The sequence below is a fragment of the Xyrauchen texanus genome, chromosome 10 (assembly GCF_025860055.1).
Source record: "Xyrauchen texanus isolate HMW12.3.18 chromosome 10, RBS_HiC_50CHRs, whole genome shotgun sequence".
NCBI lineage: Eukaryota > Metazoa > Chordata > Actinopteri > Cypriniformes > Catostomidae > Xyrauchen > Xyrauchen texanus.
This window is the reverse complement of record NC_068285.1, coordinates 10,569,902-10,595,545: the sequence shown is the minus strand read 5'-3', so window position 1 is coordinate 10,595,545 and position 25,644 is coordinate 10,569,902. Positions and strand designations below refer to the sequence as shown.

Genomic DNA, 25,644 nt, shown 5'->3' with positions numbered 1-25,644 from the left:
TTTTAAGGAACAATTGGCATAACAAACTTTTTTGTTAATTTTTCATAAAATCATTAATACTTAAATTGCTGAGTGACTCCAGCCAGGTCTCCTAAGCAACCAAACTGGCCCAGTTGCTAGGGTGGGTAGAGTCACATGGGGTAACCTCCTCGTGGTCACTATAATGTGCTTCTCGCTCTCTGTGGTGCACGTGGTGAGTTGTGCGTGTATGCTGCGGAAAATAGCGTGAAGCCTCCACACGAACTAGGTCTCCGCGGTAACGCGCTCAACAAACCACGTGATAAAATGCACGGATTGACGGTCTCTGATGCGAAGGCAACTGAGATTCGTCCTCCGCCACCCGGATTGAGGTGTCACTACGGCACCACAAGGACTTAGAGCGCATTGGGAACTGGGCATTCCAAATTGGGGAGAAAATGGAAGGAACATTTTTTTAATAATAATAATAAAAATAATTGTTGCAACAATTCAAAGCAACACATTTCTGCATAAAGCGTTCATAAAACCATTATGTAAACTGTCACAAAAATTTGTCGGAGCAATGTGCTTAAAGAGTTGAACAAATTTCAGTGTAAATTGTTTATCATTATTTCTTAAATTGTTTTGGCAAAAATGGTTTTACAAATGATTGACATAGAATTTTTGCCTGATTTTTATGGTACCACATTTCAAGCTAAATTCTATTTAAATAATGACATTGCAAAACTATATATTTTTTTAAAGTCTGTTTGGCTAATTTGACCTGCTGACCTCAATGAACTATCTCTGCATGTTTTGAAAGGTGCAGAAAATGTGGAACTGGAAGATACCTGCTGACTTCCACATGAAGCCACGAGTGAAGTTTCTGTGCTACAGATTTCAGTGTATGGATCAATCCGCCTGGCAGAGGAACCGTGAACCCGTCCTCTAGACTTTAGCTATCGTCTGTGTGTCTGTTTGTTTTATTTTTGACTATTTAAAAAAATCATAAGATACTGTGTTAACTTTTTAGCACACCTTTTTTATAAAAGTGCCCTAAATAATTATTTTATTCATTGGTACGACCGAAACGAAAGAGAATCTGTAATGAATGTTTGAACAAAATTCGGATTAAATGATTATTATTGTCACACTTACAAAAAATGTACAAAGTAAACACACTGTGTAAATGTAATGGTTGTTTATTCCCCATAATGATGTTATTGTATTTTCTCACCTAGATGTTTCAGCAATATTCTTTACAAATGTCACAAAATTGTATATTGCTAAATGTCATTTGAAAATGTTCTTTACATTAAATTGAACATCTATTTTGAACATCAAATTCAAATCTTCATTTTATGACATTAAATCGGTGAAAATTCTATTAAATCTCAAATAATTCCAAGTTCCAGAACTCAGAGGCAGCAGGACAAACGTTTATTGCTGGTCTGTCAGGTTGAAACTAGGTCCACCGGTTGGTAGTCCAGTTGATTAACCATCTAGAACATCTTGGACCAACTAGAAACCACGTCAAACCAGCTTCCATTTCATTTTAGCTGGATTTTCCAACAAGGGAATAAAATTGAAATCAACCTGTGGACTGCAAGAGTCTTCAAATGAATGAATTTCCAACTAATTTCCAAAAATGTTTTATTTGAAACATACCAATACACAAAGTGTTGTTCACATGCGTAATAAAATAATTTATGTCTAATATTAATGTCTCTCTGGTTGTGACAGTCATCCAATGACTAAAATGTTACAGAAAATGATCAGATTCATGAACAGTTGACATTCTTCTCCCAGTTCCTCTACCTCAATGATCATTCAAAAATAAACATTTTGACCAATAGGCCTAGCATGTGTTCAGTTCACTCTCTCACACACACACAAAATACAATTTCAATTTGGTATTTCAATATCCAATTTTAAAAACAAAAAATATATAAAAGAAGATAAAGGAAACCAAAGTCAATGTCAAAGTTGGTTAGGACTTGAATTATTGCACAATGTCTTTAAATCAGATTTCCATCAGACACTCCAATCAATGCATACAAATTGAATTTCATTAAACATTACACCGCTTATGTAATTCAGTCAAATGCACATTTTAAGTTATTTGCTTTGTCAGAACAAATGCATTATTTATATAGACCCCAAACTCTATATATTCGCATATATGTGTAAGTCTCGTATATATAGCTATTTTGTATATTTGTTTATTTTTTTTTTTACACAGCAAGAGAAGATGTTTAGTACAAGACGTTTCTTTAAACTCTTTTCTGAGACTACATATGAACCTTTAACTGGCATTGTCAATGCAAACCCATCATAACTAACCAACATCCGACATTATATGATGACTAACAGCGATGTCTTTGAAGACAGTGGGTGAGATGCTAGACAGGTTTAAAATGTTGATTTGCGACGTCCGTTTATGTTAGGCTCGTGTTTCATTGTAGTCCAATGAGACAGACTTTGTTTTGCAGTTTAGGTGAGGTTATCGGAATAAACTGTAGCTAAATGGTTTCTATATTTTGCTTTAACCTCACTATCCATGAGATAATACAACCAGAATCCCATTCAAATATATACTGAAAATAAATCTCCAGGAAATTCAAAATTTGGCGTAGTCGGCAGAACGACAACTGGGTGTCAAAGAGTGACGTATCGGATTAAATGAGGATGAATTTTCAACCACAACAGAAGGAAAAACTGAAGACTGCGTGTGCGCCACAAGCCAGACTCGAATCAACAAGGTTTTTTTTTTAAGGTTTGCATTGAAGAACTGCAAGAGAACACCTTATCATAGAGATCTCTAATTGTATCGGTGTAAATTCATTCCAACACACAAAACATGGTCAATAAATTGATTTTTTCATCTGTTAAATGTTGTTCACATTTAGTTGTTGGAGCCATCACACTGCCTGAATAACAAAGAAACTACAAACTTTGCAACAAATGAAATCTTATTTTGATGTGACGATTCTGTAACAGAATTTCAATGAATACTGAATTTTCTCTATTGCTTTTAGAGAATTAAACAGTTATTTTCTCCACCTGACTAAAAGAGAAGAGAAGATACCAGAGTAATATTCACATGGCTTGCCCTGACATGTTAAATAAATTACCAAAAAAATTAAACGCAAAAGAACAACATTTTTTAAAAACCCCCACACAGACATAAATCCCTTTATAAAAGTTGCTCTCTCTATGATAGTTTGGGGTCTTCGGGTACAGGGGACTGGAAGTTAAGAAGGGAGATGGTCGGGTCGTCTGCTGGTTCTGGCCCAAAACAGGAGTCGCTGTCCTCCAGCTCCAGAAGAATGGGCAGTTCTGTACCGGTGGTCTCAGTATTGATGGGGTCGGGTAGAATCACGGGCTGAGCCGTGTACTGGACCAGCAGCTTGCCTGAAAAACATTGACATCTATTTTTACTAAAAGGTGAAGTGATTTTGTGCACCTCTAGCATCATTAAATTAAATTAAACATTCCCTGTTTTCCCCAAACTCTCCCGTCATTTGACATTGGTGATGGAAACGTACGTGAACGCAGATGCAATTGCTCACTGCCAATGTGTGGTCAATGGTACAGTCCCAACTCTTGATTTCAGTGAGTGTTTTTTCTACATTGTGGCTAAATTATTTATTGTTATCGACAAATCTAAAACAAACTTGCTCTGCGTCAGTGGAAATGACTTAAATTAATGGGAAACACACTATCAATCTCCACTTTCACTTTCTTTTTTTTAGTTTTTGGTAATTCACATTCTTTATGCATATCCCACCCTACTGGGCATGGAGGAGATTTTATAGTAAAAATCACATAAATATTGATCTGTTTCTCACCCACACCTATCATATCACTTCTGCAGACATGGATTACACCACTGGAGTCTTATGGATAACTTTAATGCTGCCTTTATGCAATCATAATTTTGGTCCCCATTCACTTGCATTGTATGGACCTACAGAGCTGAAATATGCTTCTAAAAATCTTTGTGTTCTGCAGAAGAAAGTCATGCACAACAATCCCTTTAACACGGCAAACTATCAATAAACAATTTATTTTGTAGCAACCCAAAATTGAACTTTATAAGCAGCCTAAACACCTGAATTCCTGGAATCCGCAGCACATTCTGTGTTGACTGGTTCAGGTGACAGCAGGTCCTGGATCTGTAAGGAGTCCACACATATTTGATTTATTAAATCAATAAATCTAAATGTATATTCATGAAACACTTGATTAATGACACACATAAAAATCTTTGCATTCCGTTCATTCCATGAATTCTGTATCTTTGAGGAGTGTTCTGGGTACAAGTTAAGACAGCGTTTGTAGCATAGTGCTGATTACCACAGAAAATCATTTTGACTGGTCAAAAATGACAGTTACAGTAAAACACTTACAAAAGAAGTGAACGAAGCCAGTCCATAAACATTAAAATACACACTTTTTTTTTTTAAAGAATAGCTACAGAACGTAAACAATATGTGTTAGCATAATTTTAGTGTGATAAAATCACTTACGGGGTTTGCTGGCATTGCATCGTCAAGACTACAAAGTTGTAAAATTGTATATAACGTCACACAGTTGAGGACACACTAGAATCATGTTAACACATGTAATGTTTCCATCTTGTGGCAATACTTCTGAAACAGATTGTGTTATAACGTTTATGGACTGGCCATATACATATACACACACACATACATACATACAACCACAATGATCAGCCAAAACAATAAAATCACCTGCCTAATATTGTGTAGGTCCCCTCGTGCTGCCAAAACAGCGCCAACCCGCATCTCAGAATAGCATTCAGAGATGATATTCTTCTCAGCACAATTGTACAGAGCGGTTATCAGTTACCGTATACTGCCGCTCACTGGATGTTTTTGTTTTTGGTGCCATTTGGAGTAAATTGTAGAGACTGTTGTGTGTGAAAATCCCAGAAATACTCAAACCAGCCCGTCTGGCACCAACAATCATCCATGCTGTTATCTAATCAGCCAATCGTGTGCCAGCAGTGCAGTGCATAAAATCATGCAGATACGGGTCAGGAGCTTCTGTCAATGTTCACATTCATCATCAGAATGGGGAAAAATGTGATCTCAGTGATTTGGACCGTGGCATGATCGTTGGTGTCAGATGGGCTGGGTTGAGCATTTCTGTATCTGCTGATCTCCTGAGATTTTCACACACAACATTCTCTTGAATTTACTCTGAATGATGCCAAAAACAAAGAAACATCCAGTGAGGGGCAATTCTGCGAACGGAAATGTCTTGATGAGAGAGATCAACAGAGAATGGCCAGACTTCTTAGGACTGACACAAGTCTACGTTAATTCAGATAACCACTCTGTACAATTGTGGTGAGAAGAATATAATCTCAGAATGCTATGTGGCGCTGTTTTGGTGGGACGAGGGGGACCTAAACAATTATTAGGCAGGTGGTTTTAATGATGTGGCTGATTGGTGTGTGTGTGTACAAATGTATAATATATATATATATATATTTTTTATATACATTTTTATCCCCTTTTCTCACCAATATGGAATGGCCAATTCCCACTACTTAGTAGGTCCTCATAGTGGCGCGGTGACTCGCCTCAATCCAGGTGGCGGAGGACAAGTGTCAGTGTTGCCTCCGCTTCGGAGACCGCCAATCCGCACATCTGATCACGTGACTCGTTGTGCATGACACCGCGGAGACTCACAGCATGTGGAGGCTCATGCTACTCTCCACGTTCCACGCACAGCTCACCACACGCCCCATTGAGATCAAGAACCACTAATCACGACCACAAGGATGTTTCATCATGTGACTCCACCCTTCCTAGCAACCGGGCCAATTTGGTTGCTTAGGAGACCTGGCTAAAATCACTCAGCACACTCTGGATTCGAACTCGTGACTCCATGTGTGGTTGTCAGCATCAATACTTGCGGAGCTACCTAGGCACCTTTTTAATAATGTTTTTGTATTTTTTGTGGATAGGTATTTGTAAAAACATTTGTGAATGCTGTTATATTTATTTATGGATCACTGAATCAGCATTGTTGTCACATGTGTGGATCGCTTTGGATTTGTGTGTGGCTATTTTGAGACTCTCCTGCGAGGTTTGGATTCTCAAGCTGTGTCACGTTTCGAAGGCTGCATGCTAGTGAGCACGTGTCCTTTGAAGGCTGCAGTATACCGAGTGTCCTCCTGTAAACAAGCCTTGTCCGAGACGGCCTTCGTAGGACAGACGGAAACAGAATGTATCATGGTTGCTATGACAGCAGGCCACTCTTTAACAAGCGCGAGAGCTTTAGAAGGGAATGTATGAGGTCAGTTTTAGGAGTGTTGTAATGATGTAGACAGAAAAGTAAACTTTTAGTCTAATACTTTTTAAATTATAGATTACTATAATTACACATATTATATACTCTACATCCATCTACTGAGGCACTTTAACTTGGGAATTAGCATTCCTTGCATTTGAACATCATATTTTTGGGGAAATTGGCGTCTTTTTTCATCTTCAGACAAATGATGTTAATTTCCGTTGAAGCAAAGAATTGTGGGTTGTGAGTGCCCGTAAAGGATACACCTCATGCGTCCTCCGAAATCCCAAGAAAGGTGGTCGTATTTGAAGGCTGCATTCGGAGTGTAAGGTATGGCGGAGGATCAGTGCCTTAACAGATTCCCGAACAAACAAGAACTTACTGTTAAAAACCCCCCTAATTACTGAAATAGCGCCAACCAGCCTCCACAAGCACAATAAATGTATTGACAAAGAGACAATGAACTATTGACAGAGAACCGCATGTGACATCCGCATGCTCACCACGTGCTTATCGTGTGGACAGGAAGGGGGAAACTTTGAACGTAAAAATGTGTGTGTGTGTTTTTCAGTTAAACACAGAACTGCATATTGCTAATGAAATACGTGTAATCCCTGTATGTTGTGTATACCTGAGGTATATCAAACTCGTTAGAACTGTTTCGTTGTGTGTTTTAAACTCTGAGGCCTCATATTTAATAGCCTCAGTGTATATTCCCTTTCTAAGTGTACTAAATATACCTTTCTTGGTATCAAATTAAACCTTACGATTTGTCCGAGCTGAATTCGAATATAAGATCTCTGTAGAATGATATTACGCGATGTTTTACTATCTTTTGAGTCATTCAGCCCAAAATCTCTTACTGTCATAAACATGCAAATGAGCTTTGACAAAGGAACTCTCTCATGCCCAGAGTAAGGGAGACTTTTACGACCTCCAAAGGAATGTTCAGAGAAGTGCTGACCCTCCCTTCATTCTCTTACTGAGAAAGAGAAATGAACCCTGTTAATCCTATATATATATATTCTATATATCCATGTGATAAATATTGACATGTATCTAATGTGCCATCTCACATTTTCCCTTAAATGTGCTTGATCTATGTTTTCTTGCAAACTAATGGGTTAATGTTTCAGACTTTGCATACTATGGTTAACCAAAATCATATGTGTGGCATATTTGGTCTCTATAACTTGGTATTTTGAAGATTGAAATGACTGTGTACATGATATGTCAATAACAACAACATATTAGTATTAAAAGTATATTTCCTATTTTCTTTCTTGCACATGCAATGGGCAATTTTACAACAAAGAGCAATAAACCAAATTCCCGCCTAGAACTCAAACCCTTCTTATTGGTCGAGCCAATGAGAGGTGGGACCTGTTTCCCGAGGGTATAAAATTGCTGCGCCCACTTCCTCTTATCTCTTCTTAGCTCTCTCTCTTAGCTCGCTCTTAGCCCTGTCGCCTATCTCTTGCCCTCTGAGCCTTGTGCTCTCTCACTCTCTCGCTGAATCATGCCACACTAGAAGGCCCCAAGGACTCCCAAGCATGTGCCAGGCTACCTACGGCCTTGACTGCCCATTCACCAAGATCCTCTGACTCTCACTGGTTCTCTCTCTCATCAAGACAACATCAAAGATCAACTGGAGCCTCAACAAATTGCATCAGGACAGTTTATTTCAAATGGGACATGCAAGTATCAAACTTAGTCTCATTATTTGATACATTAAGTATCCTTAACCCCTTTCTAAAAAGGGCGTGTCAGAACTAATATGATGGTTTGCTCAGGCTGTTGATCTGCTGAACTTCAAACAATGCTATAACTTCTTGCCTTCCTGTATTCTGCTTCAGCCCTCTTTCCCTTGGTAAACTGTATGCATGTATGTATATGTATGTTAGAGTAGTTTAAATGTTTAGTCTAGTTAATAAAGTCTTGTTCATGTCACATGTAAAGTTGTCTGTGTCTCAAGCTCATATCTAAAGTCACTAATCATAGATTTTGACTACTTGCTCTTAATACTTAGTAAGAAAGACATTTCCCATGGCCCGGAAATGTACATTTCTATTAATTAATTAATTAATAACCAAAATTGAGTGTTCACGGGATGAACCGAGTATTTGGTTGTAATGTTAATGTAGCTACATCAAGTTAACCCGATTAACTGATCCAAATATTCATAATCGATTATAACAAGTTATGATTGATTATTAATATTTCATAGAGCTGATTCGCTACCTAATGGTGGAAGAATATAGAGCTGATTCGCTACAGGAGTGTCCTACTTGCTTTTCTGAAATGAAACAGCCTCGATGACGTATGGGGCCGACAAATGTGACCTCCGAAAGTTGTGAATCCAAACCTGGCAGGAGAGTCTCAAAATAGCCACACACACAAATCCAAAGCGATCCACAGACAGACAGACAGACAGACAGACAGACAGACAGACACACACACACACACACACACACACGTGACGATTTGCACATGCAGATTCAGTGAACCATAAATAAATGTAACGACATTCACAAATGATATCATGCAAATGAATTCAAGAACTTGATAGATACTGTTTGTAAATACTTTTTGAATTGATTTACATCAGGGCTGGACTGGGAAGATAAATCGGCCCGGGATTTACATAGCAACTGTCCCAAAACTTGAGCGGGGGGTGGGGTGTTCGCTGTCCTTTTCTGCATATCGCGGCACCATTTTGTGGTCCATTATGCATAATGCGGTGGTTCGTTTTAGCTTATCGTGGCCCATTCAGCACATTTCGCAGACGATCCACCGGCCCACTTGGTTCTCCCGATGGCCAGTCCGCACCCTGATCGGCCCCAAAGTGCGTCTGCCCACCGGGAAAATACCCGGTATGCCAGATTACAGTCCAGCCCTGATTTATGGGAGAAGTATCTGTGTGGGCAATAGGGGAAATATTTGTGCTCTAATGCATTTATGGATTGTATTTTTGGATTTATGAAACAGATTTTGTACGCTGTGCATTTCTGAATTGTATTTTGTAAATATATTATTTTAGACATCATTCTGGCTCCATAACATTATGCCACAAATGCAGTCGACTGAGCTCAACTTGTATTGAACCCAGAACATAGTTTTCTAAATTTCACAACATGCACCGTGTTTTTTTATCCAAACTAAATAAGTCTTAAAATATTTGAACAACACAAACAGGGAAACTCACACTAGCCAGGGTGTCCAGATCCACATCGGCAGAAGATGATGAAAAAATCTGTGAAACACAACAATCTCCGTTTAAGATCATTATCGAGAGCACATTGATATTTTATGGTTTGCATCTTATCTGCTTTTGTAAATCTGGCCGTGAACGCCTCCTGGGAAGTTCTTTTTTCAAAAGATCTGAAATAGTAATTACAACATTATGTGCGTTCAATAAATTTTGGTTGGAATAAAATGGACGTGTCGGGTGAATTTATGTTTTAGTTATCTTTTCCTAATATCTTATTTATGGATAGCTGGCGACAAGCCTGGGCTTTTAACAATGTGTCTGGAAGCCCCTATATTCCATTACGTTGTGCTTAGTCTAGATTCTTCTGAATGCAAAAACACGTCTTTTTATATTTATGCATTTAACGGACACTTTATGCAAAGCAACTTTCAGTACGTTCAATGTTTACACTTTATCAGTAGGTGTTCCTAGGAATCAAACCAATGACATTGGCATTGCTAAAATACTCTACCAATATTACATCTCAGAACATTAAACTAGATAAGACACAAAAATACACTGAATTGATATTTACATCAAAAAGGGGCGAGGTGTCGAAGTTAATGGACTGAGCGTTCAGGATTTGCTGAAGGTTGTCGAGTCCGTAGTCGATGGTCTCTAAATGATCAACCAGTTCAGTCCTACATTAATAAATAAAAAATAAAAATAGATTAAAAGAAAGAAAAACATATGTCATGTGCTGCAAATAAACCAGACAATTCCACTCGCCATAAACCAAACAGTCGTCACTCTCGTTTAAGATTTATCGTTTAAACAAGCAGCCAATAAAAAAAACAGCAAGTTCATAACCACAAAGCATTTGAACACTCCTATGTGAAGAACGGGAGAAAGGCCAGTCCCCAGAAAGATCCAAACTGTGATGATACTGTCATAGAGGGGGACGGGGCATAGAGGGATGAGGTCATCACATTAGTATCCAATCAGAGGTGGAAGGGGAACGCTGTCAAAGGGTGATTGGGTATTTGGGGGTTTGAAAGGGAGGATAACACATGCGTCTTAGAACAAATTCTGCGATCAAGCTCTTACGTTTCTAACAGTGTTGGGGAGTAACTAACTAAAAGTAGTGTACAAGCTACTTATTTCAACAATTAGCAATATAATGCAACCAAATGCAACGTTGTTTTTAAAAGGAATATTCTGGGTTCAATACAAGTTAAGCTCAATTGACAGCATTTGTGGCATGATATTGACACCACAAATACATTTCGACTTGTCCCTCCTTTTCTTTATAAAAAGCAATAATCAAGGTTACAGTGAGACACTTACAATGGAAGTGAATGGGTGCCAAGTTTTTAATGTTAAAATACCCAAACGTATAGCCACAAGACAAACCCTGTGTGTGTAAACGTGATGATACGATGGTCAAGTGATAAAATCACTGTGTAAAGTTATAGCCAAATTTACTTCGCTTCGTTTCCATGACAATTTAATGTCAACAATCCCTAAAATGACTGTAAAAATGTCCATTTAAACAACTTTACAGATAAAATAATACATGAGTTTTAATAGAAGAATTAATGGAAGTGATTTTATAAAATCATAAGCTTTACATTTCTGCATTTAAACCTTCCAAAAATTGGCCCCCATTCACTTGCATTGTACTGGTAATCAACATAATGCTTAACTTGTACTGAACCCGGAATATCCCTTTAAAGTCACATTGTTTGTGCACACAAGCGAACAAGTTGATGTAATAACAAAATGTGCTTCTATTTTATAGAGCATGTTTTTACTGTAAATGTCTGTTCAAGTTTAATCCCATCACCCTAATTAAGATTGTTCATCTGGTCAAAACCCCCCCCCCTCATTGTTTTGTGCCTTTAATGACACATCATTTATGGGTGTTTCTTTGACATCGAGCACTTTCATGTTTCAGGGGGTGGATTTTTATTCAAATTAAGATTTCGCATTTTTTCTTTGTTATTTTAAGGTCACGTTAAAACTGAATTGGAAACTTTTTACCAAGCCTTTATCATTTATTTTTGATCCTTTTCAAATGCCTTTTATGTATAGATTTAGCCTGGTTCCAGAAACAGACTTTCAATATTAAACTATGAAAATGCATTATAAAAATACATATTACTGCAACTATGATGATCTAAACAAAGACTGAAATACACTTTTTATTTCAATATTTTGTATTCATTTAAATATTTATTTTTGTGAATATATACGTTAAATGCAAATTCCTTCAGCGTCATTTCCACACACAATTCTATTAAACACAATAGAGTTTGAGATGTGCTGGAAATTACACTGTGGTGGGAAAAAAGGACAAAAATGCTACAAATCTCTAAATTATGATGCATGTACATACACAGTTGGATATTGTCAAAAAAAAAAATAGTGCGTGAGAAAATATTTTTAGATGAGCCTAATTTCTAGAAATCCACAGTGCTAAAAGTCCCCGAAGTTTAAGAAACACCCATATATGTTATAACATGATACATGCTATATATTACAAAAAAAGATTGCCCCTTTTAGTAGCTTTAATGTTGCAACCTAGTTTTTGCTCCTAGCCTTTATTGTAGCTGACTAGTACTACTACTAAATTTACATTTATTCATTTAGCAGATGCTTTTATCCAAAACAACTTACAAAATGAGGAAGGATACAAGTTAAAGGGACAGTTCACCCCAAAAAGCATGACTTGCTTTCTTCAGCAGATCACCAAGATTTTTAGAGGGATATTTTTTAAATTTGTTGCTCCAAAGATCAAATAAAAGGCAGCATAAAAGTAATCCATAAGATTCCAGTGTTTTAATCCATGTCTTCATAAGTCATATGATAGGTGTAAGTGCAAAACAGATCAATATTTAAGTTTTTACAGTAAGTTCTCCTCCCTGCTCAGTAGGGGGTGAAATGCATGAAGAATGTAAATCACCAAAAACACAAGTAGAATGTGAAAGTGTAGATCGACTGAGCAGGGAGGACAATTTATAGTAAATAAATATTGATCTGTTTCTCACACACACCTATCATATCACTTCTGCAGACATGGATTTAACCACTGGAGTCTTATGGATTACTTCAATACTAACTTATGTAATTTTTAGAGCTTAAAATTTTTTTTGGCACCCATTCACTTGCATTGCATGGACCAAGACTCTTAATTTGAGTTCAGCAGATGAATGAATGTCATACACATCTGGGTTGGCATAAGGGTGAGTATTGTAATTTTGGGGTGAACTATTCCTTTAAGCGATCCATCTTAAGTGCTGCAATACAAAGTTGCAATTGTTTTAGTAAAGTGCGTGCAAAGATAGAGATTTTTTTTAGTGTAGGGTTATCAGCTTTAGTAGCATGTCTATAGTTTAACTACAAAATTTAGCAAACAGTTTCTAAGAAGCTTCCCCAACACTGGTGTCAAAACTAAAGCTCAGTAGCAAAATCACCAAACAATTAGCAATCACAAAAGTAGGGAAATGAGTAAACATTTGTGGCAGCCAGAGATCTGATAGCACAGACCCTGGGAACGCGAGCTAAGAGTGGTTAATCAAGCACAGCATCAGGCGTTCTGGGGACAGCTCGGCCGACTGAAATGCTGACCCGGACTGAGGCCTGAGGTGGAGAGACGAGGCGGAGAAGCTGGAGAAAAGGCGAGAGATCTCAGACATCTGAGGATAACTGAAAAGACAGAAGCACAACATGGCACTATGGGCGCTACACACATCAACAGGCCTCTGCCACATTCACAAATGGGGCCAGACATTTGCTGGAGAGGGAGCTACAGGCATTACAGAGTGACTTGAGTCACAAAACGGTCCTGAATCGTTCTGAAATGGGTTTTTATTGATGTCCAGGTGTTTTGAGTGGTTATACGTGTTGGCTTGGACTGTAAAACTACACTATTAAAAACATTTCCCCCAATGAAACTCTTATTATGTTCTTGGACAAATCATGAATGTGTCCCTTTAAAAAGACTTTTTTTTTTTTTTTTTTTTAATGATCCCATATTTAATCCAATCTTAAGCCAAGACTTCAAAGGAACCCAAGTGAAGATCAATCCCAAGAAGTGTCATTTTGGCATTTTGTGCATGTTAAGTCAAAGTAAGCTTTAATTCATTTCTAAAAAAAGAAAAAATAAGTCCACATTAGCATGCACTTTAATTACATATGAAAAAAAGGACAGTGCCATATGGCCAATGAGATGCATTACCACATGAAATAATGTACTGGCTCGCATGAATATCTGGAAAAATACTAGTATTAGTTGCTACGCTAGCCTGCCAGAGCAATCAAAGCAGCCAAATACTAGAAACAAGTCCAGCTCAACAGTTAGTTAAAGGAATAATTCCCCAAAAATGAACATTGTGTCATAATTTACTCACCCATATGTTGTTCCAAACCTATATGACTGTCTTTCTTATGTGGAGCACAATAGGCAACTATATAATGAACATATATCAGCCTGTTTTTAATAGTGCCTTTCTTTAAAGCTTAAAAAGCACCCAAAAGTATCATAAAAGAAGTTCATGCAACTGATGTGTCATATTCCGAGTCTTCTGAAAGCATAAGATACGTTCTGGGGAGAAATAAGCTGAAATTTTTTTTAATCTTAACGTCAGTTGAACATTCATCTGATTAGCTTGTTCGTAGCGGCTCACATGTTCACAAGTAGAACTGCGTTCACACTGCCAGCGACACGCTGCGACAAAACAACCTTATCTCATTCATTTTCAATGAGAGCTGGCGGCTTCCGGCATCCGGCGACCGGATGTGGGCGTGTCCAGCGACGCGACAAAGTTGAGAAATGTTTATCTTTATGCAAATGAAGAGGGACTTTCAGGAGCGACAGCCAATATGGGAGAAGATGGTAGAGCTCTAATCCTAATATTTTAATGATCATATTAATTGTAAAGAAACAGTGCTGTTTAGACTCTCCATACACACCACTAGCGACCCAAACCGCCAGACACTAGCGACATGCAGCGACAAAGTAGCTGGCAGTGTGAACGCAGCTTAGTGGTGGGCAAGATGCCGATGACACAAACTCATAGAAATTTGACAATCCCAGGAGATCAGCAGTTACAGATACTCAAACCAGCCCATCTGGCACCAACAATCATGCCACAATTGAAATCACAGAGATTCGATTTTTTTTTCCCCATTCTGATGGATGAAGTGAACATTAACCTCCTGACCCATATCTGCATGTGCACTGCTGCCATATGATTGGCTGAATAAGTAGATGTGCAGGTGTACCTAATAAAGTGGACTTGCTGTTCAGTGGGGGGCTCTGTGTGGGGGGCCATGACATCTGTTGCGGGGCTCCCTGTTCTTCTATTCTAATCTTTTCTATTTGCAAAAGAGATGTTTAGGAGTCTAACATTTATATTTCCTATAGACACACTAAAGCTGAAGATATAAATAACCAACTTAAGACTAATTATTTTGTGAAGCATCTTATGTGATCAAGTTATACGTTGGAACCGAACATGGGTTCAAACCAAGCAATGAAAGCAAGTGTGAAAACAGCCTAATTAAGGATCCATACAGTAAAAACTAGTTTCTAATGATTAAGTTGAAGGGATTTTAAAATTTGCAGTTATACCTCTGGTTACAGAAAGTCTGTGGTAAACAATGGAGCAGATTTGCTCAGATGTAGTCATCACACTAGTGCTCAGGTAAGAATTAAACTCACTTGTCCAAGCAGGCAACGCTCAAACACTTCTGTTCGACGGGGGGCGGTGTCGGCGCGGTGACGTGCTCGCTCTCCTGAAGAATTGAGTTAATGAAGGTTATCGGGGAAAGGGGCGTGTCTGCAGGTATGCTTGACAACGCCCCGACTTCCACTTCAACAGGACACACCTCCTCCACGTCAGGGCTGTGGGCGGGGCTAGACGGCTCCTCCTTAATGTGAACCAATGGGATTGTTCTGTGATGTAAAAAAACAAAATCATCTAAACATCTTCAAAAAACATAATCATTTTCATGAAGCTTATACATTTTCTTTTTTAATTGTAAATGTTAAAAGAGGCCATATAAAAGGAAAACATATTTATCTGAAATAAGAGTTTGATTTACTATGCAGGCAGGCTCTAATGAGGTTAGTGTATCATAAAGAGCATTTACATAAAGTACTTAAAGATACAGTAGCAATCAGGGCCAGTTTAATTCTATGCATTAGTCAGAGATTTGAAAATTTAAATTTTGTCATTTTGTTTTTGGTGCAAGAAATCGTGACTCCCATTACAAGTGGACATTAGTGAAATAATGTAAATGCATCAAAATATACCTATCCTCAATCCACTCCTCAGTGGCCACGGGGTTGGACTGTGCCAGTTCGGTGATGTCAGAGATAATCGGTCCAGTCTTGACAGGCGACTCAGAGTTGAAGACACTCGTTCCAGTGAAAGGTGTGCTGGAGGGCTACCAAAGCAAAAACACATCAACTTTAGCAACACCCCATGTACAGACACAAATATGCACAAAATGTAGGATTCATTGGGAAATTCAGTTGACAGTTTGAGGGGGCAGTACTCACAGAGATAGCTGGGGACGACTCCAGTGAGTACTGCCGTGAGTATTTGGGCATGGAGTGTGTGGAACTGCTGTCATTCAACATCAGGGGACTGTGAAAATAAACAAACAATATCAAACAAAAATGCAACACAAATATCAAACAAAAATGCAAACCAGACCAAACAAAAATACAAACCCAAACAAAACCAAAAATAGAAGGCAAGATCAAAGGGGCAAGAGATAAACCAGACAAAGTTGGCAGGTTGTCACCTTTTGCACTCAAAGCAACAGTTGAATAGTGAGATAGTGACAGAAATTGATAAATTTAGATCAGTTTGAATTCGTTTAAAGTTGACTTGCATCTTTCGTTTCACTCCGAGGACTCTGTTGGACCGTGCCAGTGTGATCAGGAACTGAATTAGCTGTGGAAACAGATGTTTTATTCACATTTTCAAGCATTAAGCTGACAGTTTTCTTTTGCTATTTTATAGGAAATATCTTCATAATATCAAAACTGACCCCATTAACTTAATACACATTCCTGGTTGATATTATACTTGATATATATATATATATATATATATAGAAAATGTCTATGTAATGTTTCATCAAAACATTATAACTTGCTCCATATTTGAAACGTCTTTCCATTTTTGCCTGACATTGAGTTCTCCGATTTTTCAAGACCTCCCTTCCAACAAACGGTCATATAGATACCACATTTTTGTTGCATATCTTATCTCACTTAAAAATGCATAACATTATGGAAGTTAAATGGTATGGGAAAGTCATTTTATGTTGATTTGAAATGGTAAATGGTCTGCACTTATATAGCGCCTTTTTAACCTTAGCGGTATTCAAAGTGCTTTACACTGACTCATTCACACATTCATACACTCATTCACACACTAATAATGGCAGAGCTGCCATGCAAGGTGCTAGCCAGCCATTGGGAGCAACTTGTGGTTCAGTGTCTTGCCCAAGGACACTTCGGCACGTGGAGTCATGCGGGCCGGGAATCGAACCACCAACCCAGCGATTATTGGCCAACTCGCTCTACCACCTGAGCCACTGCCGCCCTGAACTGCCCTTAAACTGATAAGGCTGCCTTTAACACAAAGTCCTTAACTGCAAAGGAAAAGGAGTCAAGTCCTTTATAACAAACAAAGTCAAAGCTGCCTTTTTGAACGATAAAGGAAGGAGATTTGACCTTATTGACGACTTTCTGCTGTTGGGCGTGTTTCTGTCTCATTGTGGCCACTTCCCTCCAGAGAGCTTCATTTTCACTGCGAGAGACAGACAGAGAAAGAAAAGATACCATTTAAAACTTCATGCGATGCTTTCTTTTGGTTGTGTCACTTTAAGGACTGAAATCCTGTAATCGTCTATATGCTTGGGAATTTTAAAACCAAACTAAATAAGATTTATTCCACCCATAAACCTCTGTTGTATTTCTCAAACTTGTACTGTAAATAATGACTACAAAATGGAAAATCATGGCTCTAAAATCTGATTGAACAAACCAGTATATTCATGTTGTAAATGTAGATTAAATATTAAATTGTATTTATAAATGTATACAGTAAATATAGAAAATACATAATTTATGTAAAAAATTAATTATAACTGTATAAATTTATACTGTAAACATTCTTGAATATTAAATTCAGTCACTTATTTGCAAATAATAAAAATAAAATATCTCTATATATATATAAATAAATTACAACTATAAATATATAAATACATACAATAAATATACAATGTAATATATTTAATAAAAATAAATTTAAAGGTATAAATATACTGCAAATGTAAACAAAAAATAAATACATTTTATTAAATAAGTTACACATTATTATAATATATTGAAATTTTTGTCATATTTGTGAAGCCATTTAATAAAAAGCAGTAAGCCACTTAGTGTGCATTACAATGACTTGCTAAGAACAACATGAAATTCGACTTGTTTGGATTGCAATAGCTGGCACAGGTGTGCCATTGAGCCTTGTGAAGTGCTGATTGTGCCCGACTGCCTCTCAGTGATGGTCACACAGATGAAACCACACTCTCATCGGAGCTTCAAACACTCAAGGAGGTTATGAGATGACTCGATGGCACTGTAACCCAGCAGTTTGTCTGTAAAACAGCAGCGTGCAGGAAGAGTCTCTTTAAGAGTTCCCTCCTCCGGCCGTGTGACCTTCCCCCCCGGCTCTCACCCCTCAACAGATGGGGTGGGGGTTTATTGGGGCAGGTGTGGATTCCTGTGAGCAGGGGGATCAGACCTCTCCCAAATGTCTATGAGACACACAAACTGGTCTCGAAGTGCTTCAACCCTTTACATCCTAAGATACTAAAATGGTTAAATACAACATGAAATCAAATTCGATCCTATTTAATTTCTAAATATATGTGCCTGATTTTATTGTGCACAATTAATTAGTGCATGTTCTTCTAAAGGCATAACGTCTTTCATCAAAATGTAACAATGTTCTCTGCCTAAGTGGGTGGGGGAAAATAATATTAAACAGTAACATCAAAGCCTATCAGGACGAATTCAGGTCCTGTCTTCAAACAAGTTTCTTTCTGAAAATGCCATTTCATGTTCTCTTAAATCATATTCTAAAGTTTTGCCGAGTTGCACTGCAAGCTTGACATTTATAACTAATAATGTTCTAATATTCAACAATCAATCTAACAAAAGTAATTAGCAAGTCTTTGTAAGGACTGTGTTTTTATACAGTTCTGTAAAGACTAATCTTTGCACCAGTTCTTCTTAATTCAAGACAATGAAAGGGCGTGGTTTATATGATGACATCATCAGCAATACTTAGCCTGTGTGTCTAGCAGCTGACCTTTGACAAACTCAAGAGCCCCGTCCAGCTGTGACAGCGAGTGTGTGTGTGTTTTGGCAATGGATAAAATGCCTCCAAACAAGCTCAGAGCAGCTGCGAGACCGTCTGTTTTGACCGATGACTAACTGGGTTAAAAGGTGCAGCATTAACAAGCCATCGCTGATTCGCAGACACACAAAGACTAGAGATTAGCATGCATTCACCTCTTAACCATTACACTTACAACCTATGTAACAAAAGAAATGAACTAAACAAAAAACTAAAACACAACCAATGGGACGTAAAGCCAATGGTTACATCAAACATACATTAGATTTAGTCAAATGTGGAGAAACATCCCATAGAATTACACTGAGTCAATAGAGACCTGGAGGTGAGATCATTTGAAATAGACCAGTGAGCAACCACTGAACATCCACACAGAATACCCTAGCAACGCACTAAAGACACTCAAAACACCTTAGCAATAGAATGGACCGAAGTCTCGGCGGGGCCGGCCGAATGGGCCGACGTCTTGGCGGGGCCGACCGAATGGGCTGACGTCTCGGCGGGGCCGACCGTCTCCACCGGAATGGGCCGACGTCTCGGCGGGGCCGGCCGAATGGGCCGACGTCTCGGCGGGCTCAACCGCATGGACTGACGTCTGGGTGGGCCGGCCGACCGAATGGGCCGACGTCTCCGCGGGGCCGACCGTCTCCACCAGAATGGGTCGACGCGGGGCCAACTAAACGTCTCCGCCGGGCCGACTAATCGACCGACGTCTCCGCCGGGCCGACTAATCGACCGATAATTGGCCCTTTTGCAATATCGGCATCGGCCAAAAACACTTTTTGCTTGGCTGATTAACAGAAGTGTTAACTCTGCCATGTGTCAGTTCCAAATTCTATCAATAGATTTGTCAGTGGATTCTACACGTTCTCTTTTCAAGGTTTTTTCTTTTCAAGTTTATGCAAATTTGAATAAATATTGTGTTTGACAGAAATAAATGCTAAATCATCAGTTAAACAAAGATGTTTGGCATGCAGCTCTGGGGACATGAGAAAATGACACTAGCACAGTTATTTTAGGCCCACAGCAGTGTGAAACATTATAAACAATCTTTATTCTTTTTAACATGCAACATTAAAATAGCAATCGATTTAAATTAAACCTTTGAGTTGCATGGGGGACTTAAAAGGCACTGAATTGTAGGAATGACCTCGAATGTTCTGGTTGGACTGGGAGGGAGATTTTGTGTTGTGAATGGTGGAGTATGTCTACATTGAAAAGAGCAAGAAAACTTCTGCTTTCCATCATATTGTCTGCTTAAAAAGCTACAAGAGTGTTGTGTAGCTTTAGTTCACGTTTGCCATACAATTCTCAAGAAAATAACACAGATGACTTCCACTTCCTCTTCAATTATTTTTCATTATTTTCTTGCTCAGTGTTTCAGATTACTGAGTTTTGGTCCCAATTGACCCAATCTAAAAAAGTATTAATTCAGGGTGTGTGACTCACTGTTTGAGGCTGCCGATTTTGGAATCCATGGACTCCTGCTTGCCCTTCATGAGCTGCACATCTGTGATCATTTTAGACACGTCGTCCGAGTTGAACTTCAGGTCTTCGTGTTTAATATTAGACACCTGCGGATGGACACAATGAAAACTTCAAAGACTTTGAGATGAACAGAATAGTGTGTGTGTAATTGGACAGGTGAGTGAAGTCTGACGTGACCCGTTGTTGAACCGTCAAGATGTGGAAAGCATGTGCTAATGGTTTGCTTTCTGTCCAAGCTGGACAGTTGGACAAAGGCGCCGCAGAGGAAAGACTATAAATCTGAGGGGTGGAAAGTGGCGGTGTTTGAGCATCAGCGCAACGCCAGATTATGTGCCCCACGACCTCATCTTCTAATCCGATGACTCCAGCTGGCTCATGCTCAAACCTCAGATTATCTCAAGCTGATACTGAGCCAATAGGAAAGAGGGACGCCGGGAACCAAAGAGGGCCATGGAAACTCCGCAGAGCAAAGGCAGATCGTAGAAGCACACATAGAAAATCATCTGAAAAAGGGTTTACTCGATTTGGTTATTTATCACCCACACTGAATGTGCGCATGTACAACTTTCCAATGGAAATGACGGAACTGCAGATTTCGCTCCAAAAAGAAGTGGTACTCGCTACCGCATGATATCAGAGAGGCATCTATTCGATATATATCTATATTTAAATCAAATATTAAAAGTTATGATTTCAGAAAAGCTTTTACATGATCGTTTTATTTTTGCATTGCATTTTATAGTTAATATTCTTTTGATCTCCATATTTACACAAAAATATGTTTTTGTTATTTTATGTGATTTCGTTTTTCCTATGTAAAGCACCTTGAAAAGTTACCTTAATAGACGCTATATAACTTTATTATTTAAAAAAAATAAAAAATTTGAATGACAGTTATTTACAATGATCTATTTGTTTATTAAACTAATTTTATCATGTTTTAAGCTACAAATAAGAGTGTACTGGAAGATCTTTCCCAAAAGTCTATTTAAACATTTAAATATATTTAAATATATTTTTATATATACAGTATATATATATATATATATATATATATATATATATATATACACATATATATACATACACACACACAGTGAATATACGATCAGTATATATGCAGTCTGTGTATATACACTGTACAAACCATAGACTGTAAAAAAAGATGGCCGACGCCCCTTCGCTCTTTTCCATTGGTGAGAATTGAAGCCGCCAGTGTCCCGATATGGTGCTGACATCTTGGGACTTGAGTCTGCGCAGTTGCGATTTCGGGAACAGACCTGCGCAGTAGTGAGCAGGAAGTAAAGCCGCAAAATCAAGGCCCCGCCCTCACTCTCGCTGAATCAATCGCAAGGACACGCCCCTGCACTTTTGATTATGACGGTGTGAAATAATTAATTATAGAAATTTAGATATTAAATATAAAGCTCCAATCTCCTCAGTCCTCCGAAGATCCCGAAAAAAAGTCAGTTGGTGCTTCAGTGACTACTTCGCTCAGAGAACCTGTCAATCACAGCTGTCAATCATGATGTCACAGCACCGTTTTTATAGCATCAAATAACTAAAAACAAACTTATTTTGAAAACAAACACTTGAAATGACATCAACGTGATAGAAACGACAGTAAATGACAGAAACTATCTTTGGAAAAAAGATATGTGAAGTGTAATTTAATTGTTTAGTTGGTCTCACGTCCCGTTGAATAACATGGGGAGGCGGGGTTTATGACCTATATAAGGACCAGTCACCGGGGGGCGATTGAGACGTTTTGGCTTCACTTTTGAGAGCTTGTGCGGCACACTTGGTATAAACATATATATATATGTATATATATATATATATATATATATATATATATATATATATATATATATATATACACACACACAGTATATTTTGTATTTATAAAAATAGTTAGTGTATACAAATATCAAGCATGACTAACATTATTCAAAACAATATTTCCCAAGTCACTTTTAATATAAGGTTGATCAAAGCCCAAAAATTACTAATATTTCCAACAAGAAAGAAAACTACATCAACAGAAAGTTCATTCTGTTCTGTTTGTCATTTACACTCCTAAACCCTTACTGAGATCTGCTAAACATATTTTACAACATTTAATGCTGGAAAGCCATTTCCAGTGCCCAGTATGAAAGGAGGGATCATTTATAATGCCACGTTATTACGATTTACACTGTGTAAGAACATAATTCTATAATTGTCAGCGGTCAACGCACCAGTTATGCAAGCGCAATTGCGCGCTCATGCGAGAAGTCGGAAGCGTACGCTTTGCATACAACAGAGGAACAAACGCCACACGACTGCCGGAAGCTACTATTTAAAGTTAAAAACGCTTTAATTATCGATTTGTTTCTTACACCAACCTATCGATTTGCTTCAGAAGACATTAATTGATCAACTAAAGCAGTGTGGGTTACTTTTATGCTGCTTAAATAAACCTTTTGGACTGTCAAAAAGTGAGCAGCCTGATGGCACCCATTTACTTACATTATAAGGACCTACTCTGCTTCAACATTTTTCTAATGTGTGTTCTGCTGAAGAAAGACAGTCTTACACATCTTGGATGGCATCAGGGTGAGTGAATAATGATGGAATTTTCTTTTTTGGGTGAACTATCCCTTTATGGTTCTGACTATCACAAACACCCAACTGATACATTCAGATGTTTCAAATAGACAGATGATATGTGACTGTTTTCCACTTACTGTTGTGACCTTCCTCTTAATATTCTCTAGCAGGTGCTCCTGACCGCGGATGAAATACGGATGCTGGAATTCCGTGTCGTCTTGCTCCGGTTTTACCAGTCCACCTTGCTCGATATGGACAACTTTACGGAAACCATCTATGAGAGGGATATATAGTTATATTTTATGTTTGTACATAAGTACAGTGTTAATAGATTTCATAATGTTAAATAGATTTGCATAATGTAAGTTTTATGTATACAGACAATACAACAGCTAATACATAAAGATAACATTTGCTTCCAAGGTTTTAGGCTATTGGACAAAACAATATCCAAACTGCTGAAAATGTTGATTTCTTTGTTGAATATAAACAATGTATTATAAAAATGATCAAGAATGTACAACATACACCAGATTTATCTTCATGACATCATCTGGCACGGTCATTCAATAATTAAATTAGCACTTGTGTGACCTTCGGGACATTTTAGTCTTTTTCATTTTCATTTTCGTGTTAATGCCAATGGCATACATTTTGTCAAAGGTCTGTATTTTGGGGGAATTTTGATATTTCAACCTCAGTTCCTATAATACACTGTGTACACAAAATAAATACACTCAGGACAAAACAATTCCCCATTGAAACCCATTAAAACTGCAATATCTGATCCTAGTGCCATTAAAGAATAACATCATGAATTCTATGTTATTATGCTTTCATTCTGGAGCCCTGGCTTCAAAATTTACATTTATAATATTTTTTACCAGATGGCAAAACTTTTGTCATATTTAGCCTATGGAGCAAATACATGCTTTTTTCCTATTTTCAGGTTTGCTGTATAATAGACCACTGCAAGTGTGGGTGTGTTGGTATGGATGTCAGTGTGCTTTGTATTGAGAAATGTGTGCATGTGTGTGTGTGTGTGTGTGTGTGTGTGTGTGTGTAAAAACAACAGTGGCATTATGTAAACAAACTGGCATTTAACAATTAAAATCCTGAAAATGAATTCACATTTGGTCATTATGATCAGGACTGATGTTGATAAAAACAACAAACTCATAGAAAGTGGAAAATAATATTAATATATAATATTATTATGGCAGTTCTTTAACGCTGGCATTTTTGACCTTTGACAAAAGGTCAAAATGCAGATGATTAAACGGAAACTAATTTGGTTCTTCAACTTACACATATTGAGCTGTCGAACAAAACTGGTCATGTTATTGTGCTTGAAGTATTTCGGAAGAACCTCTTTGGAAAACTTGCCCTGGTCGAACACATGGAAGCTGTTGCCATTCTAAAACAAAATACAAAATAAACTCACTGCAGGAAGAGTTTGGCAAGCAAACACACCCAAAAACACTTGTATTATGCTTAATAGAGATTAATAGCTTTGCATAACCAGACTATTTATACAATTACTACATTTATAATCATTTTATAGGAAAATTGGAATCCTGTTGTAAACACACCCTTTTTTAAGAATTAAATGTATCATTAATATGTAGGCAAGTATCTACACATTAGTCTTCTGCAAAGTCATGATGAGGCTCTCAATACAGATCTACTCTGATCCAGATTTAGGGCCGTTCACTTTTATTTAGGGACACATCAGTTTAGGCCTCAACTGCCACAGTACAAAATAATCTATGATCTAATGATGCTTCACACTCTCTCACACACACACACACACACACACACACACACACACACACAATCAATCAAACCACGTTAAACCCAAACCCAGACTCTGAACTCACAGGACTCCAGCAGATTAACGGATCCGTGTCCGGATCTTCCACCAGCGTCCAGAGTTTAGTGAGAAACGCAGGTACATTATTACCAGTGACAATCACTCCTCCTGGACCGACACTGTGATACTCCATTACAGACGATTTATCGACTATACTCGATGATAAACAAACTCTCTGTAACGAGGATCTGAATGACACTCTGTACAAACACGGATTATTCCGTTAGAAAACACGACTATGATTTCGTTTATCTCCTCTGACGATCCGGGTGCAGTTTAAATAGCGATATTTTAAATAAAACTAATGTGAATGAGTGTTTTTGACGATGTCGATCGAGTGGAAATTTCCATTAAAATCAAACATCGCGACGAAGTGCGTAGAAAACAAGCAGCGTAGTGGGGCGCCGCGCTCTGATGACGTCACTGCGACGGAGCTCTCAAAATAATTAATATACATTAAAACGGCTTTTAACGCCAAACACATCACGTGCAATCAAACCTTTTGGCTTTTAAGTGTGTTTGAATATATTCAAAATAATGTAGGGCTATCTGTTTTTAACTTTTCACCCAGTTTGAAGACTGGTTGTTTTTGGTAGCGGTGACTGTTATAGCCTACTTAAAATAATAAACAACTGAAAATTTTACCCATCTTTTTATTTATTAAATACACTACTGGTTGTTGAAAGTGTATTGTGCTGTAGAAAATATTTAAGTACATTTTTTATAATGTTTTTATTGTGTGAAAATAATTGTAAAAGTTAATT

At 37.9% G+C, this 25,644-nt stretch overlaps 1 protein-coding gene across 2 annotated transcripts; it reads right to left on the bottom strand.

Annotated features, from left to right (window-relative positions):
* Positions 1 to 1,594: 1,594 nt before the first annotated feature.
* On the bottom strand, positions 1,595 to 25,288 carry LOC127650193 (heat shock factor protein 1-like). 2 transcript variants are annotated; one of them, XM_052135450.1, is made up of 14 exons: positions 24,888 to 25,288; positions 24,316 to 24,424; positions 23,145 to 23,281; positions 20,377 to 20,501; positions 17,235 to 17,310; positions 16,385 to 16,446; positions 16,047 to 16,134; positions 15,798 to 15,931; positions 15,204 to 15,437; positions 13,109 to 13,186; positions 10,074 to 10,179; positions 9,494 to 9,541; positions 4,073 to 4,136; positions 1,595 to 3,372 (listed from the first exon to the last, which is right to left on the bottom strand). In XM_052135450.1, the coding sequence occupies exons 1-14, from the start codon at positions 25,011 to 25,013 to the stop codon at positions 3,173 to 3,175; spliced, it is 1,587 nt and encodes a 528-aa protein (XP_051991410.1). In that variant the 5' UTR covers positions 25,014 to 25,288; the 3' UTR covers positions 1,595 to 3,172. The 2 variants fall into 2 exon arrangements, with proteins under 2 accessions (XP_051991410.1, XP_051991411.1); XM_052135451.1 differs by lacking the exon at positions 13,109 to 13,186.
* Positions 25,289 to 25,644: the final 356 nt, after the last annotated feature.